At 42.3% G+C, this 14,383-nt stretch overlaps 1 protein-coding gene across 5 annotated transcripts in view; it reads left to right on the top strand.

Annotated features, from left to right (window-relative positions):
* The window catches only part of LOC141051051 (uncharacterized), a 110,280-nt gene extending 106,655 nt beyond the window's left edge, over positions 1 to 3,625 (top strand). For all 5 annotated transcript variants that reach the window (XM_073547874.1, XM_073547872.1, XM_073547870.1 and 2 more), the window contains one exon: positions 1,983 to 3,625. In XM_073547874.1, the coding sequence (XP_073403975.1) occupies positions 1,983 to 3,115 (1,133 nt within the window). In that variant the 3' untranslated portion in view covers positions 3,116 to 3,625. The remainder of the gene's footprint in view (positions 1 to 1,982) is intronic.
* The last annotated feature ends 10,758 nt before the right edge of the window (positions 3,626 to 14,383 follow it).

A 14,383-nucleotide genomic window follows, 5' to 3' on the forward strand; every position in this document is an offset into this window, starting at 1 on the left:
CCATGCCCTGGGTACCAAATGCCTGTAAAAAATAAAGATAAAATAAAAAATAGTGATATACTTACCCTCTGATGGCCCCCGGAGTCTTCCTGCCTCTCAGCCACGCTGCCAGCATCTTCCGTTCCCAGGGATGCATTGCGCGAATCACCTGAGATGACGTAGCGGTCTCGCGAGCGTGACGTCACAAAGGTCCTTCGCGCAAAGCATCTCTGGGAACGGAACGTACTGGGAGCGCCGCTAAGGACATCGGGCCGTCAGAAGGTGAGAATAACCATATTTTTTAAATTATTTTTATCATTCAATTTTTTACTATTGAGGCAGCATAGGCAGCCTCAATAGTAAAAAGTTGGTCACACTTGACAAATTACTAAATCATTGACGATGAAGACAGAATGGAGAGGGATCATTTTAGCAGATATATTATTGTCTATAGTCACAGTTTTTGTCTACAGTAGTTAGTGGCCAAGATTCTCTGATTTAATCGCTCTCTGTTACAGCCAGTTTTACTTTTCCATGAAATTATTTTGGAATGCCGAATTTGATTCCAGTGTTTCTGAGATTTTTTCTTTGTGACACATTGCACTTTATGTTAATGGTAAAATTAGGTTGATTTTGTTTTGCGTATATATATATATATATATATATATACACTCACTGGCCACTTTATTAGGTACACCTGTCCAACTGTGTGTTAAGACTTAATTTCTAATCAGCCAATCACATGGCGGCAACTCAGTGCATTTAGGCATGTAGACATGGTCAAGACAATCTCCTGCAGTTCAAACCGAGCATCAGTATGGGGAAGAAAGGTGATTTGAGTGCCTTTGAACGTGGCATGATTGTTGGTGCCTGAAGGGCTGGTCTGAGAATTTCAGAAACTGCTGATCTACTGGGATTTTCACGCACAACCATCTCTAGGGTTTACAGAGAATGGTCCGAAAAAGAAAAAAAATCCAATGAGCGGCAGTTCTGTGGCCGGAAATGCCATGTTGATGCCAGAGGTCAGAGGAGAATGGGCAGACTGGTTCGAGCTGATAGAAAGGCAACAGTGACTCAAATTGCCACCCGTTACAACCAAGGTAGGCAGAAGAGCATCTCTGAACGCACAGTGCGTCGAACTTTGAGGCAGATGGGCTACAGCAGCAGAAGACCACACTGGGTACCACTCCTCTCAGCTAAGAACAGGAAACTGAGGCTACAATTTGCACAAGCTCATCGAAATTGGACAGTAGAAGATTGGAAAAACGTTGCCTGGTCTGATGAGTCTCGATTTCTGCTGCGACATTCGGATGGTAGGGTCAGAATTTGGCGTAAACAACATGAAAGCATGGATCCATCCTGCCTTGTATCAACGGTTCAGGCTGGTGGTGGTGGTGTCATGGTGTGGGGAATTTTTTCTGGGCACTCTTTGGGCCCCTTGGTACCAATTGAGCATCGTTGCAACGCCACAGCCTACCTGAGTATTGTTGCTGACCATGTCCATCCCTTTATGACCACAATGTACCCAACATCTGATGGCTACTTTCAGCAGGATAATGCGCCATGTCATAAAGCTCGAATCATCTCAGATTGGTTTCTTGAACATGACAATGAGTTTACTGTACTCAAATGGCCTCCTCAGTCACCAGATCTCAATCCAATAGAGCATCTTTGTGATGTGGTGGAACGGGAGATTCGCATCAGGGATGTGCAGCCGACAAATCTGCGCCAACTGTGTGATGCCATCATGTCAATATGGTCCAAAATCTCTGAGGAATGCTTCCAGCACCTTGTTGAATCTCTGCCACGAAGAATTGAGGCAGTTCTGAAGGCAAAAGGGGGTCCAACCCCTTACTAGCATGGTGTACCTAATAAAGTGGCCAGTGAGTGTATATTTATATATAGCAGAAAATAAGAACAAATTTTATGGATATTTAGGAATGTTCTAGAAATATAATTTTAAGGATATTTTATTCAAAACTATTAATCTTTATTCTTGGCAGATGATTGTACCAGTATCTCACAGGGACAACTCACATCTTCAGTTTTTAAATCCGATTACTCTGATATCACACAAGATCTAACTGAAGTGTACACCATTATTCCAGATGTACCAGCATCCCTCCACAGCAAAGATCTATCATTTGATCCTTTTGAACAGATTATACCTTTTGATGCATCACTATCTATTGAAAAAAATAAAAGTCACAATAGAGGTATTGAAAATCAAACTTCTGATGCAGCAAATAATCCATTTACAAGTGTAGAATACGGAAACAGTTTTTCCCTCAAAATGTCTTTTTTTACTGATCAAAAATTTCACACTAAGGAGAAAATATTTTCTTGTGCACAGTGTGGGAAATATTTTAACCAAACATCACAGCTTGTTAGGCATGAGAGAGTTCACACAGGAGAGAAACCATTTTCCTGTTCAGAATGCAGGAAATGTTTTGTAAATAAATCAACTCTTGTTACACACCAGAGAACTCACACAGGGGAGAAACCATATTTATGTTCAGACTGTGGGAAACGTTTTGGAGATAAATCACATTTTCTTAGACATCAGAAGTTACACACAGGGGATAAGCCTTTTTCATGCTCAGAATGTGGGAAATGTTTTGTAGATAAATCAACTCTTGTTCTACACCAGAGAATCCACACAGGAAAAAAGCCATATTCATGTTCTGAATGTGGGAAATGTTTTATAGAAAGAGCAACTCTTGCTATACACCAGAGAATTCACACAGGGGAGAAGCCATTTTCATGTTCAGAATGTGGTAAATGTTTTGCAGATAAATCAAATCTTGTTAAACACCACAAAATGCACAGAGGGGAGAAGACATCTTCATGCTCAGAATGTGGGAAATGTTTTGCAGATAAAACACATCTTGTTATACATCAGAGAACACACACCGGGGAGAAGCCTTTTTCATGTTTAGAATGTGGGAAATGTTTTAAGCAGAAATCATATCTTATTATTCACCAGAGAACTCACACAGGAGAGAAACCATATATATGTTCAGAATGTGGAAAATGTTTTAATCGGAAATCAGTTTTAATTATCCATCAGAGAATTCACACAGGGGAGAATCCATTTTATGATCAAAATGTAGGAAATTTTTTACATGCAAATTGATTAATTTTGAACATCAAAAATCTCACATGAGACGAAGCCATTGTCATGCCTGAGAGGTGAGAAATGTTTTACTTGAAAACCATATTTTGTTGACCATTAATAAAATTTTAGATGTATATAAAATCTTACATATGTTTTGACAAACTGTACAAGAAAACAAATAACAGAGACAGTCAAATTAACAGCAAATAAGTGAAAGATAAAAGGCAAGTTAGAACGTACATTAGAATTAATAATATATGCAGCTACTATTAGACATCTGTTATCTAAAAAGCAAATAAAGAGCAATATTCCATGTGCACTGAACATTTTACATAGTGAATATATACTGTACATATTTAACAATCTGGACAAGAGTATTTCAAACCACCCCCCACCTCCTGCTCCTTTCTTAATCCAAATCTCAGTGATCTGCCATTCATTACAGTATCAGCTCAATATTCATGTTTTAATAAACTCATGTAACTTTTCTCTGTATAACAACAATAAACATGTTTTTATTGCAAATTACTTTATACATATATGATCCATTCCTTCTTTGTAATTCCTCCAGTGAAAATGGGGTACACACGCAATTACTTGTTTGGACTCCACTGAGGGTGTACAAATTCAGGCACAACACCGAAGTAAGACAAAGAATGGATAAAACTACAGCATGCTGCTCCACCTGCAGAACAGAAGTTAATCAGCTCTAAAGGAATAACCGGAAAGGTTTCACGGGCTTACCATGACAGAGAGGGGCGAGGAGACTGCAGTGTCTGATTTCACATACTAATGCACTGATCAGTAGCACTTCTCCTTCTTCCTTCATATTAAGCGGTGCAGGTTTCTGTTAGCAGTGCAGGGCTTACTCTGTTGAGCTTGGAGTCTCCGTAGCTTCCCAATATGGCTGATTTTAGCTATTCAGTATTGCCCACTCCCCTCTCCTATGTATACTCCAGTGGAAATCTGGCTTGCCAGTGCTAAGTCTTATACTGTCTGATGAGGAGTGGAGGAGTCGGTAGAGGTGTTTTGGAGTGTTGAACTGTGACTGTTGCCATGTGTTTTGGCTGCGTGCAGTCCCTCATCCTCTCCTATTTAGTCTCCCTACCTTTTCTACCTGGTGTTCCCCTCTGTTGTCTGTGAGTGCATATTTGTATGTTTGGTATTTTCATTTGCCCCTGTTCGTCCTTCTTTGTTTGTTTGGTTTGTGTATATGCATACACTACTCCTCCTCACAACAAAAATCCAGAAGGAGAAAAAATGCAGCACTCTTCAACTCCGTTAAAGAAAACCAAAGTCCTTTATTGGATCAGTTGGACAAGGTTAACATAGGGCTAGGTATGTGAACAAAATGCAAAGAAAGAATAAGACTACAGCTGTTTCGCGTTATACACGCTTCAACAGGTCCATGCTTCTGGATTTTTGTTTTGATTCTACGTGTGGTTTCATGTAAGCACCAGAGTAACCAGTTTGAAAATCACCCAAAAGTCCGGAATTCAGATATCTATATCTCCATCAGTGAGTAGACCCTGCTTAGTGCTGTTTTGCTGTTTCTTATTCTATGCTGACTCCTCCTCCTTACGTCTCTGGGTGGAGGAGAGGGACAGATATAGGGCTGATTCAAGAGTTCAGCAAGCTACATGGCCCTAACATCTTCACCATCAGAAGTAATCTGGAGAGCAGGGATAGTTAGCGCTCCTAGCGTTAGGGACAGGAAAGGAGCTCCTGGTAATCAGACAACAGAAACGTGACAGTAACAATGGCATATAATATTTTTTGATCCATTATGGATAATATTACTGCTCTAGCATCTGGTTTATGGAATGCAACTCCCAAAAAACTCCTGTTGAAGCCCAAGGTTGCCTTGCCTGACAGATTCTCTGGGGGCGTGACAAGTTTCTTGCTTTCAGGAAAGCCTGTAAACTTTATTTTAAGTTGTGTCCTTACTCCTCTGGAACTGAGGAGCAACAGATGGGCATCATAGTTTCACTTCCTCAGGGTAACCCACAAGTCTGGGCATTTTCTCTTCTGACCGACTCTCAGTTGCTATGGACGGTTGAGGAATTTTTTCAGTCGTCGAGTCACATATGCAATGACCCCGACTGCGTCTCCCTGGCCGAGTCTACACTACATCAGCTTCGAAAGAGAGACCAGCCGGCTGAGGAGTACTGCTCCAAGTTTCGGAGGTGATCTACCTATACTAAGTGGAATGACCTCGCACTCCGTAGCCAGTTCTATCAAGGGTTATCGGTAAGATTAAAGGATGCCTTTGCCATGTATAAGACTCCAGTTTCCATGGAGGCAGCCATGATGTCTCTGGCCATCCGTGTGACCACCGTCTTCGTCAGAGATATAAGGAGACACTGCAATTTGCAGGAAGCCCGGGGTCAAGGGAATCTGGGGCTGAGTCTATGTGGAATCCATGCAGTTTGGTGTGTAGCATGTTCTGTTGTTGCAACGGTATTTAGGGGTTACGCAGTTGCCTAGACTTTTGCTAACTCAATCAGATCACGGCCTGGGATCTGTATCCTCTCCCTCTCATCCCAGACCTCTTTAATCAGATTGTGGGAGCCAAATGGTTTTCTAACTATATCTCAGGGTGGCTTATAATGTCAATAATTTGAAGAAGATGGGGGCCAAATATAACAGTGTGGCTGATTGGAGATGCTTGGTGAGTTCAGACCTATGTGTTGTTGATTTGGTGTGGTTGTCCTCGAGGAACATTAAGTCAATAGGTTTTTGGAAACTGTGTCCCAGGTTCATCGGTCATTATGAGATTGTGGCTGTCATCAATCCTGTGCCATTCTGCCATGCTTTGCTACATACAGTGCCTTGCGAAAGTATTCGGCCCCTGAAACTTTTCAACCTTTTCCCACATATCATGCTTCAAACATACCAAATGTAAATTTTTGGTGAAGAATCACCAACAAGTTGGACACAGTTGTGAAGTTGAACGAAATGTATTGGTTATTTTAAATTATTGTGGAAATACAAAAACTGAAAAGTGGGACGTGCGATATGATTCGGCCACTTTACTTTCAGTGCTGCAAACTCACTCCAGAAGTTCATTGTGGATCTCTGAATGATCCAATGTTGTCCTAAATGACTAATTATGATAAATATAATCCACCTGTGTGTAATCAAGTCTCCGTATAAATGCACCTGCTCTGTGATAGTCTCAGGATTCTGTTTGAAGCACAGAGAGCATCATGAAGACCAAGGAACACAACAGGCAGGTCTGTGATACTGTTGTAGAGAAGTTTAAAGCCAGATTTGGATACAAAATGATTTCCAAAACTTTAAACATCCCAAGGAGCACTGTGCAATAGATCATATTGAAATGGAAGGCGTATCATACCACTGCAAATCTACCAAGACCCGGCCGTCCCTCTAAACTTTCATCTCAAGCAAGGAGAAGACTGATCAGAGATGCAGCCAAGAGGCCCATGATCACTCTGGATGAACTGCAGAGATCTACAGCTGAGATGGGACAGTCTGTAGGACAACAATCAGTCATACACTGCACAAATCTGGCCTTTATGGAAGAGTGGCAAGAAGAAAGCCATTTCTCAAAGATATCCATAAAAAGTGTAATTTAAAGTTTGCAACAAGCCACCTGGGAGACACACCAAACATGTGGAAGAAAGTGCTCTGGTCAGATGAAACCAAAATCGAACTTTTTGGCAACAATGCCAAACGATATGTTTAGCGTAAAGGCAACACAGCTCATCACCCTGAACACACCATCCCCACTGTCAAACATGGTGGTGGCAGCATCATGGTTTGGGCCTGCTTTTCTTCAGCAGGGACAGGGAAGATGGTTAAAATTGATGGGAAGATGGATGGAGCCAAATACAGGACCTATTTGAAGAAAACCTGTTGGCGTCTGCAGAAGACCTGAGACTGGGACGGAGAGTTGTCTTCCAACAAGACAATGATCCCAAACATAAAGCAAAATCTAAAATGGAATGGTTCACAAATAAACAGATCCAGGTGTTAGAATGGACAAGTTAAAGTCCAGATCAGAATCCAATCGAGAATCTGTGGAAAGAGCTGAAAACTGCTGTTCACAAACGATCTCCATCAAACCTCACTGATCTCGAGCTGTTTGGCAAGGAAGAATGGGCAAGAATTTCAGTCTCTCGATGTACAAAACTGATAGAGACATAACCCCAAGCGACTTGCAGCTGTAATCGTAGCAAAAGGTGGCGCAACAAAGTATTAAATTCAAGGGGCCGAATAATATTGCACGCCCCATATTCTGCCTTCAGGCACACTGACACGATGTGCAATCCAGCATACAGTATAAACCACAGCTCTGTCTTCCAAAATAAGCAGACTGTTCTCTGTAGTCTAACTTGTTTATTTGTGAAGAGTATAGAACATGCGCGGTAAAACTACATGCGCAGATAACACAGTTAACGCAGATACAGGAAGCATTTAGTGTGATGCAATTTACATAGAAAGAAAACACAGGTGTCCAATTACGTCTACTGAGCACTGACTACTTTGCAGCTAATAAACTCTCTGCACACACTGCATTGTAAGAAAGATTAAGCTTACCAGATATGCATTAACTGGATAATGAATTCAAGTTGGAGAATTAACCCCTTCACGACCTATAACGCCTACGTAGGCGTCATGAAAAGCAGTGCCCAAATGACCTCTGACGCCTACGTAGGCGTCATGCTATAAATAGCCCCCTGCGGGTCGGGTGACCGGGGTCACTGAAAGGTCACCCGACCCGCACACAAAGGACCCTTCAGAGTTAACACCTGGGGGTGTGGCTTAGCCCCCACGTGCCTACGATCGCTCTGATTGGCTGTTAAAAGTGAAACTGCCAATCAGAGCGATTGTAAAATTTCACCAATGAAAATTGGTGAAATATTACAATCCAGCCATGGCCGATGCTGAAATAGCATCGGACATGGCTGGACACCGAGACCCGACCCCCCCACACCGACTGACGGCACCGATCGGCTGCCGCCACTGTCTGACGGCACCGATCGGCAGCCGCCGTCATAATCTGTCCCCCCGCCTTCCCTCCACCCCCCCAGCCCTCCGATCACCCCTCCGATCACCCACTCTCACCCTCCTTTGTGCCTCCGACCTCCCGCTATCCGTCCCGGTGTCCCGCCGTCCAGCGTCATGGGCGCCGCCATCTTGCAAGATGGCAGGCGCATGCGCAGTGCGCCGAATCGAATCTGCAACGCTGCAGATTCATTCATTTATTTTGATCACTATGATAAAGTTTCATAGTGATCAAAATAAAAAAAAAGTAAATCACCGCCCCCCTTATCACCCCCATAGGTAGGGACAAATAATAAAATATTTTTTTTTTTTTTTTTCCCATTAGGGTTAGGTCCAGGGCTAGGGTTAGGGCTAGGGTTAGAAATAGGGTTAGGGTTGGACTAAGGGTTAGGGTTGGACTAAGGGTTAGGGTTGGACTTAGGGTTAGGGTTGAACTTAGGGTTAGGGTTGGACTTAGGGTTAGGGTTGAACTTAGGGTTAGGGTTGGACTTGGGATTAGGGTTGGGTTGGGGTTGGGATTACGGTTAGGCTTGTGGTTAGGGTTAGAGTTGGGATTTCATTAGGGGTGTGTTGGGATTAGGGTTGTGGTTAGGGTTATGATTAGGGTTGGGATTAGGGTTAGGGGTGTGTTGGGGTTAGGGTTGGAGATAGAATTGAGGGGTTTCCACTGTTTAGGCATGTCAGGGGGTCTCCAAACGCGACATGGAGCCACCATTTATTCCAGCCAATTTTGCGTTCAAAAAGTCAAACAGTGCTCCCTCCTTTTCGAGCCCCGACGTTTGCCCAAACAGTGGTGTACCCCCACTTATGGAGTATCAGAGTACTCAGGAAAAATTGCACAACAACTTTGGGGGTCTAATTTCTCCTGTTACCCTTGGGAAAATAAAAAAATGGGGGCTAAAATAATTATTTTTGTGGAAAAAAAAGATTTTTTATTTTCACGGTTCTGCATTATAAACTTCTGTGAAGCACTTGGGGGTTCAACGTGCTCACCACACATCTAGATAAGTTCCTTGGGGGGTCCAGTTTCCAAAATGGGGTCACTTGTGGGGGGTTTCCACTGTTTAGGTACATCAGGGGCTCTGCAAATGTAACATGACGCCCACAGACAATTCCATCAAGTCTTCATTTCAAAGTGTCACTACTTCCCTTCCGAGCCCCAATGTGTGCCCAAACAGTGGTCCCCCCCCCCATATATGGGGTATCAGCATACTCAGGACAAACTGGACAACAACTTTTGGGGTCCAATTTATCCTGTTACCCTTGTGAAAATAAAAAATAGTGGGCTAAAAATCACTTTTTGAGGAAAAAAAAAATATTTTTTTATTTTCACAGCTCTGCGTTATAAACTTCTGTGAAGCACTTGGGGTTCAAAGTGCTCACCTCACATCTAGATTAGTTCCTTAGGTGATATAGTTTCCAAAATGGGGTCATTTGTGGGGGGTTTCCACTGTTTAGGTACATCAGGGGCTCTGCAAATGTAACATGATGCCCACAGACCATTCCTTCAAGTCTTCATTTCAAAGCGTCACTACTTCCCTTCCGAGCCCCAACGTGTGCCCAAACAGTGGTCCCCCCCACTTATGGGGTACCAGCGTACTCAGGACACACTGGATAACAACTTTTGGGGTCCAATTTATCCTGTTACCCTTGTGAAAATAAAAAATAGTGGACTAAAAATCATTTTTTGAGGAAAAAAAATATTTTTTTATTTTCACGGCTCTGCGTTATAAACTTCTGTGAAGCACTTGGGGGTTCAAAGTGCTCACCACACATCTACATTAGTTCCTTGGGTGATCTAGTTTCCAAAATGGGGTCATTTGTGGGGGGGATTGCACTGTGTAGGTACATCAGGGGCTCTGCAAACGTAACATGACGCCCACAGACCATTCCTTCAAGTCTTCATTTCAAAGCGTCACTACTTCCCTTCTGAGCCCCAACGTGTGCCCAAACAGTGGTCCCCCCCACATATGTGGTACCAGCGTACTCAGGACAAGCTGGACAACAACTTTTGGGGTCCAATTTATCCTGTTACCTTTGTGAAAATAAAAAATAGCAGGCTAAAAATTTATTTTTTGAGGGAAAAAAAATATTTTTATTTTAATGGCTCTGCGTTATAAACTTCTGTGTAGCACCTGGGGGTTCAAAGTGCTCACTATGCATCTAGATAAGTTCCTTAGGGGGTCTAGTTTCCAAAATGGGGTCATTTGTGGGGGAGCTCCAAAGTTTACGCACACAGGGGCTCTGCAAACACGACATGATGTCCGCTAACGATTGGAGCTAATTTTCCATTCAAAAAGTCAAATGACGCTCCTTCCCTTCTGAGCCATGCCGTGCGCTCAAACAGTGGTTTCCCCCCACATATGGGGTACCAGTGTACTCAGGACAAACTGGACAACAACTTTTGGGGTCCAATTTATCCTGTTATCCTTGGGAAGATAAAAAATAGCGGGCTAAAAAATCATTTTTGAGGAAAAAAAAATATTTTTTTATTTTCATGGCTCTGCATTTATAAACTTCTGTGAAGCACTTGGGGATTCAGAGTGCTCACTACACATCTAGATAAGCTCCTTGGGGGTTCTAGTTTCCAAAATGGGGTCACTTGTGGGGGTTTCTACTGTTTAGACACACAGGGGCTCTGCAAATGCAACATGACGCCCGCAGAACATTCCATCAAAGTCTGCATTCCAAAATGGCGCTCCTTGCCTTCTGAGCTCTCCCGTGCTCCCAAACAGTGGTTCCCCCCCACATATGGGGTATAAGTGTACTCAGGACAAATTGCACAACAACTTTTGTGGTTCAATTTCTCTTGTTAGCCTTGTGAAAATAAAAAATAGTGGGCTAAAAAATCATTTTTGAGCAAAAAAAAATTATTTTTTATTTTCACTGCTCTGCGTTATAAACTTCTGTGAAGCACTTGGGGGTTCAAAGTGCTCACCACACATCTAGATAAGTTCCTTTGGGGGTCTAGTTTCCAAAATGGGGTCACTTGTGGGGGAGCTCCAATGTTTAGGCACATAGGGGCTCTCCAAATGCGACATGGTGTCCGCTAACGATTGGAGCTAATTTTCCAATCAAAAAGTCACATGGCGCTCCTTCTCTTCCGGGCCCTGCGGTGCGCCCAAACAGTGGTTTATGACCACATATGAGATATTGATGTACTCAGAAGAAATTGCCCAACCAATTTTAGGATCCATTTTATCCTGTTGCCCATGTGAAAATGAAAAAACTGAGGCTAAATAAAATTTTTGTGAAAAAAAAAAGTACTTTTTTTTTTTTTTACAGATCAATTTGTGAAGCACCTGGCGGTTCAAAGTGCATACTATGCATCTAGATAAGTTCCTTGGAGGGTCTAGTTTCCAAAATGGAGTCACTTGTGGGGGAGCTCCAATGTTTAGGCACACAGGTACTCTTAAAACAAGACATGGCAACCGCTAAATATTCAAGCATATTTTACATTCAAAAAATAAAATGGTGCTCCTTGCCTTCTGAGCCCTGCCGTGCACCCAAACAGTGGTTTATGACCACATATGAGGTATCGGTGTACTCAGGAGAAATTGCCCAACAAATTTTAGGATACATTTTATCCTGTTACCCATGTGAAAATGAAAAAAACTGATGCTAAAATAAAATTTTGGTTGGAAAAATTAAAATGTCCATTTTTTCATTCCATGTTGCTTTAGTTCCTGTGAAGCACCTGAAGGGTTAATAATCTTCTTGAATGTAGTTTTGAGTAGCTTGAGGGGTGCAGTTTTTAGAATGGTGACACTTTTGGGTATTTTCTGCCATATAGACCCCTCAAAGTGACTTCAAATGTGAGGTGGTCCCTAAAAAAAATGGTTTTGTAAATTTTGTTGTAAAAATGAGAAATTGCTGGTCAAATTTTAACCCTTATAACTTCCTAACGAAAAAAAATGTTGTTTCCAAAATTGTGCTGATGTAAAGTAGACATGTGGGAAATGTTATTTATTAACTATTTTGTGTCACATAACTCTCTGGTTTAACAGAATAAAAATTCAAAATTTTAAAATTGCAAAATTTTCAAAATTTTCTCCAAATTTCCATTTTTTCACAAATAAACGCAAAAATTATCGACCTAAATTTACCACTATCATGAAGCCCAATATGTCACGAAAAAACAATCTCGGAATCGCTAGGATGCGTTGAAGCGTTCCTGAGTTATTACCTCATAATGGGACAATGGTCAGAATTGCAAAAAATGGCCAGGTCATTAAGGTCAAAATAGGCTGGGTCATGAAGGGGTTAAGATGGAGGACAGGTAAACACGTGCATCCTATGATATACACAGAAGCAAAATGGTCCTTCATCCCAGAATACATTGCTTCCTTCCCACGAAGCACAGCTTCAATCCCATAGTGCATTGCTTCTGTTAAAAGCACAGACTATATAATGCTACCAAAAACACTGCTATAAATTCAGCCACCACTAGATGGTGCTATAATTAACCCAGCACATAATACTAAACAGACTGCCCTATATCAGGGCAGAACACCCCACTTTTCAGTTTTTGGATTTCCACAAAAATTTAAAATAACCAATAAATTTCGTTCAACTTCACAATTGTGTCCCACTTGTTGCTGATTCTTCACCAAAAATTTACATTTGGTATCTTTATGATTGAAGCATGATATGTGGGAAAAGGTTGAAAAGTTCCAGGGGGCCGAATACTTTCGCAAGGCACTGTACTTTTAGGATTCATAATGTGTTTTACCGGTCTTTGCTCAAAAAATATGTTGCGCCCCCTGAACGATCACCACGTCCTCCATCTCCGGTCATTGTTGATGAGAATTTAGAGTTTCAAAGTTCCAAATAGCTAAAAATGTGGAATCTCGTTTGGTTTTTCAGTCTCTTCAGTATCTGTTAGGCCGGTTTCACATTTGCGCTTTATAGCGCAGCGACGGCCTGCGCACGGCCGCCGCTAAGCCCCGCCCCCTTCCGGCTCCCTGCCCGCCCCATCCGGTCATCGCCGCCTACTAGCGCACATGGACGCTTGCGATCTGCGCACCCTATCTTTAGCATAGGGTGCGTAGATCGTGCGCTGGCCGTGCGCTAGCAGGATTTTGCCGTGCGCTGCGCACATTTGAAGGTGCACCGTGCGGCCGAAATGCAACATGCTGCGTTCTGCGCACACGGGCGCACCTTCAAAAGTGCGCAGCTCACTGCAAAATCCTGCTAGCGCACGGCCAACGCACGATCTGCGCACCCTATGCTAAAGATATGTGCGCTAGTAGGCGGCGATGACCGGATGCGGCGGGCAGGGAGCCTTGAGGGGGCGGGGCCTAGCGGCTGCCATGCGCAGGCCGTCGCTGCGCTATAAAGCGCTAATGTGAAACCGGCCTTACACTGGAAGGGTTGCTGTCCTGAAGAGAAGATGTGGGTACCAGTATCTAATGTTCATGTGATCAGGTTGATCTGGTCCTTTTACGTGGCACACCCTGATAAACCCGGACCTCACATTCTTGAGGCCCCTTTTAGAAGGGGGGTACTCTCACGGGTTTACCGCAACAGAGAAGAGCATGTTAAGAGCATGGTCTAACAAGTTTGTGTGAGAGCAGACTGACAGTTATAATGCATGGCTGAAAGTGAAAGTCTCAACAAGCAACTGAGTAAAAAAAGTAAAAATAAATAAAAATATATTTTAAAAAATTGCAAAATAATAAAATAAAAATATATTGTACCCATAAATCTGTATTTTTGTGTAAAATGAACAAAAGTACACATATTTGGTATTGCCACATCAAGAATGACCAGCCCCAGAAAACTGTCTCATTAGTTAACCGCTTCAGTGAATACTGTAAAAAACAATATAATAAAAAACAGGATAAAAAAACCCGATGCTTTAACATCATACTGCCAAGCAAAAAGTGGTATATAATGCGATCAAAAAGATGAATGTAAATAAAAATGGTATAGCTGAAAGCAACATCTTGTTCCACAAATATAAAGTCGCCATACAGCTCCATCAGCAGAAAAAGTGCTCAGCGCAGAGCGCCAGATAAATGTGACCCCAAACTTTATGTAAAATGTTCCCAACAAAAGCTTTAACTCAATCCACAAGAATAGCAAGTCCCCACTCAGGTCCATAATCTGTCAATGGAAATATATATATATGCGTGTGTTGTCATCTTAATTGTCTGCTGCCAAATTGTATCTTGGAGCTCTATGGCAGGAGAAATCAAAGGACAAAGACAATGAGTTGTGTCTCAAATGAATTCTGGTTTTATTGGTTGAGGT

The sequence above is a fragment of the Dendrobates tinctorius genome, unplaced genomic scaffold (assembly GCF_039654945.1).
Source record: "Dendrobates tinctorius isolate UK_male_01 unplaced genomic scaffold, ASM3965494v1 ptg000155l, whole genome shotgun sequence".
Lineage (NCBI taxonomy): Eukaryota > Metazoa > Chordata > Amphibia > Anura > Dendrobatidae > Dendrobates > Dendrobates tinctorius.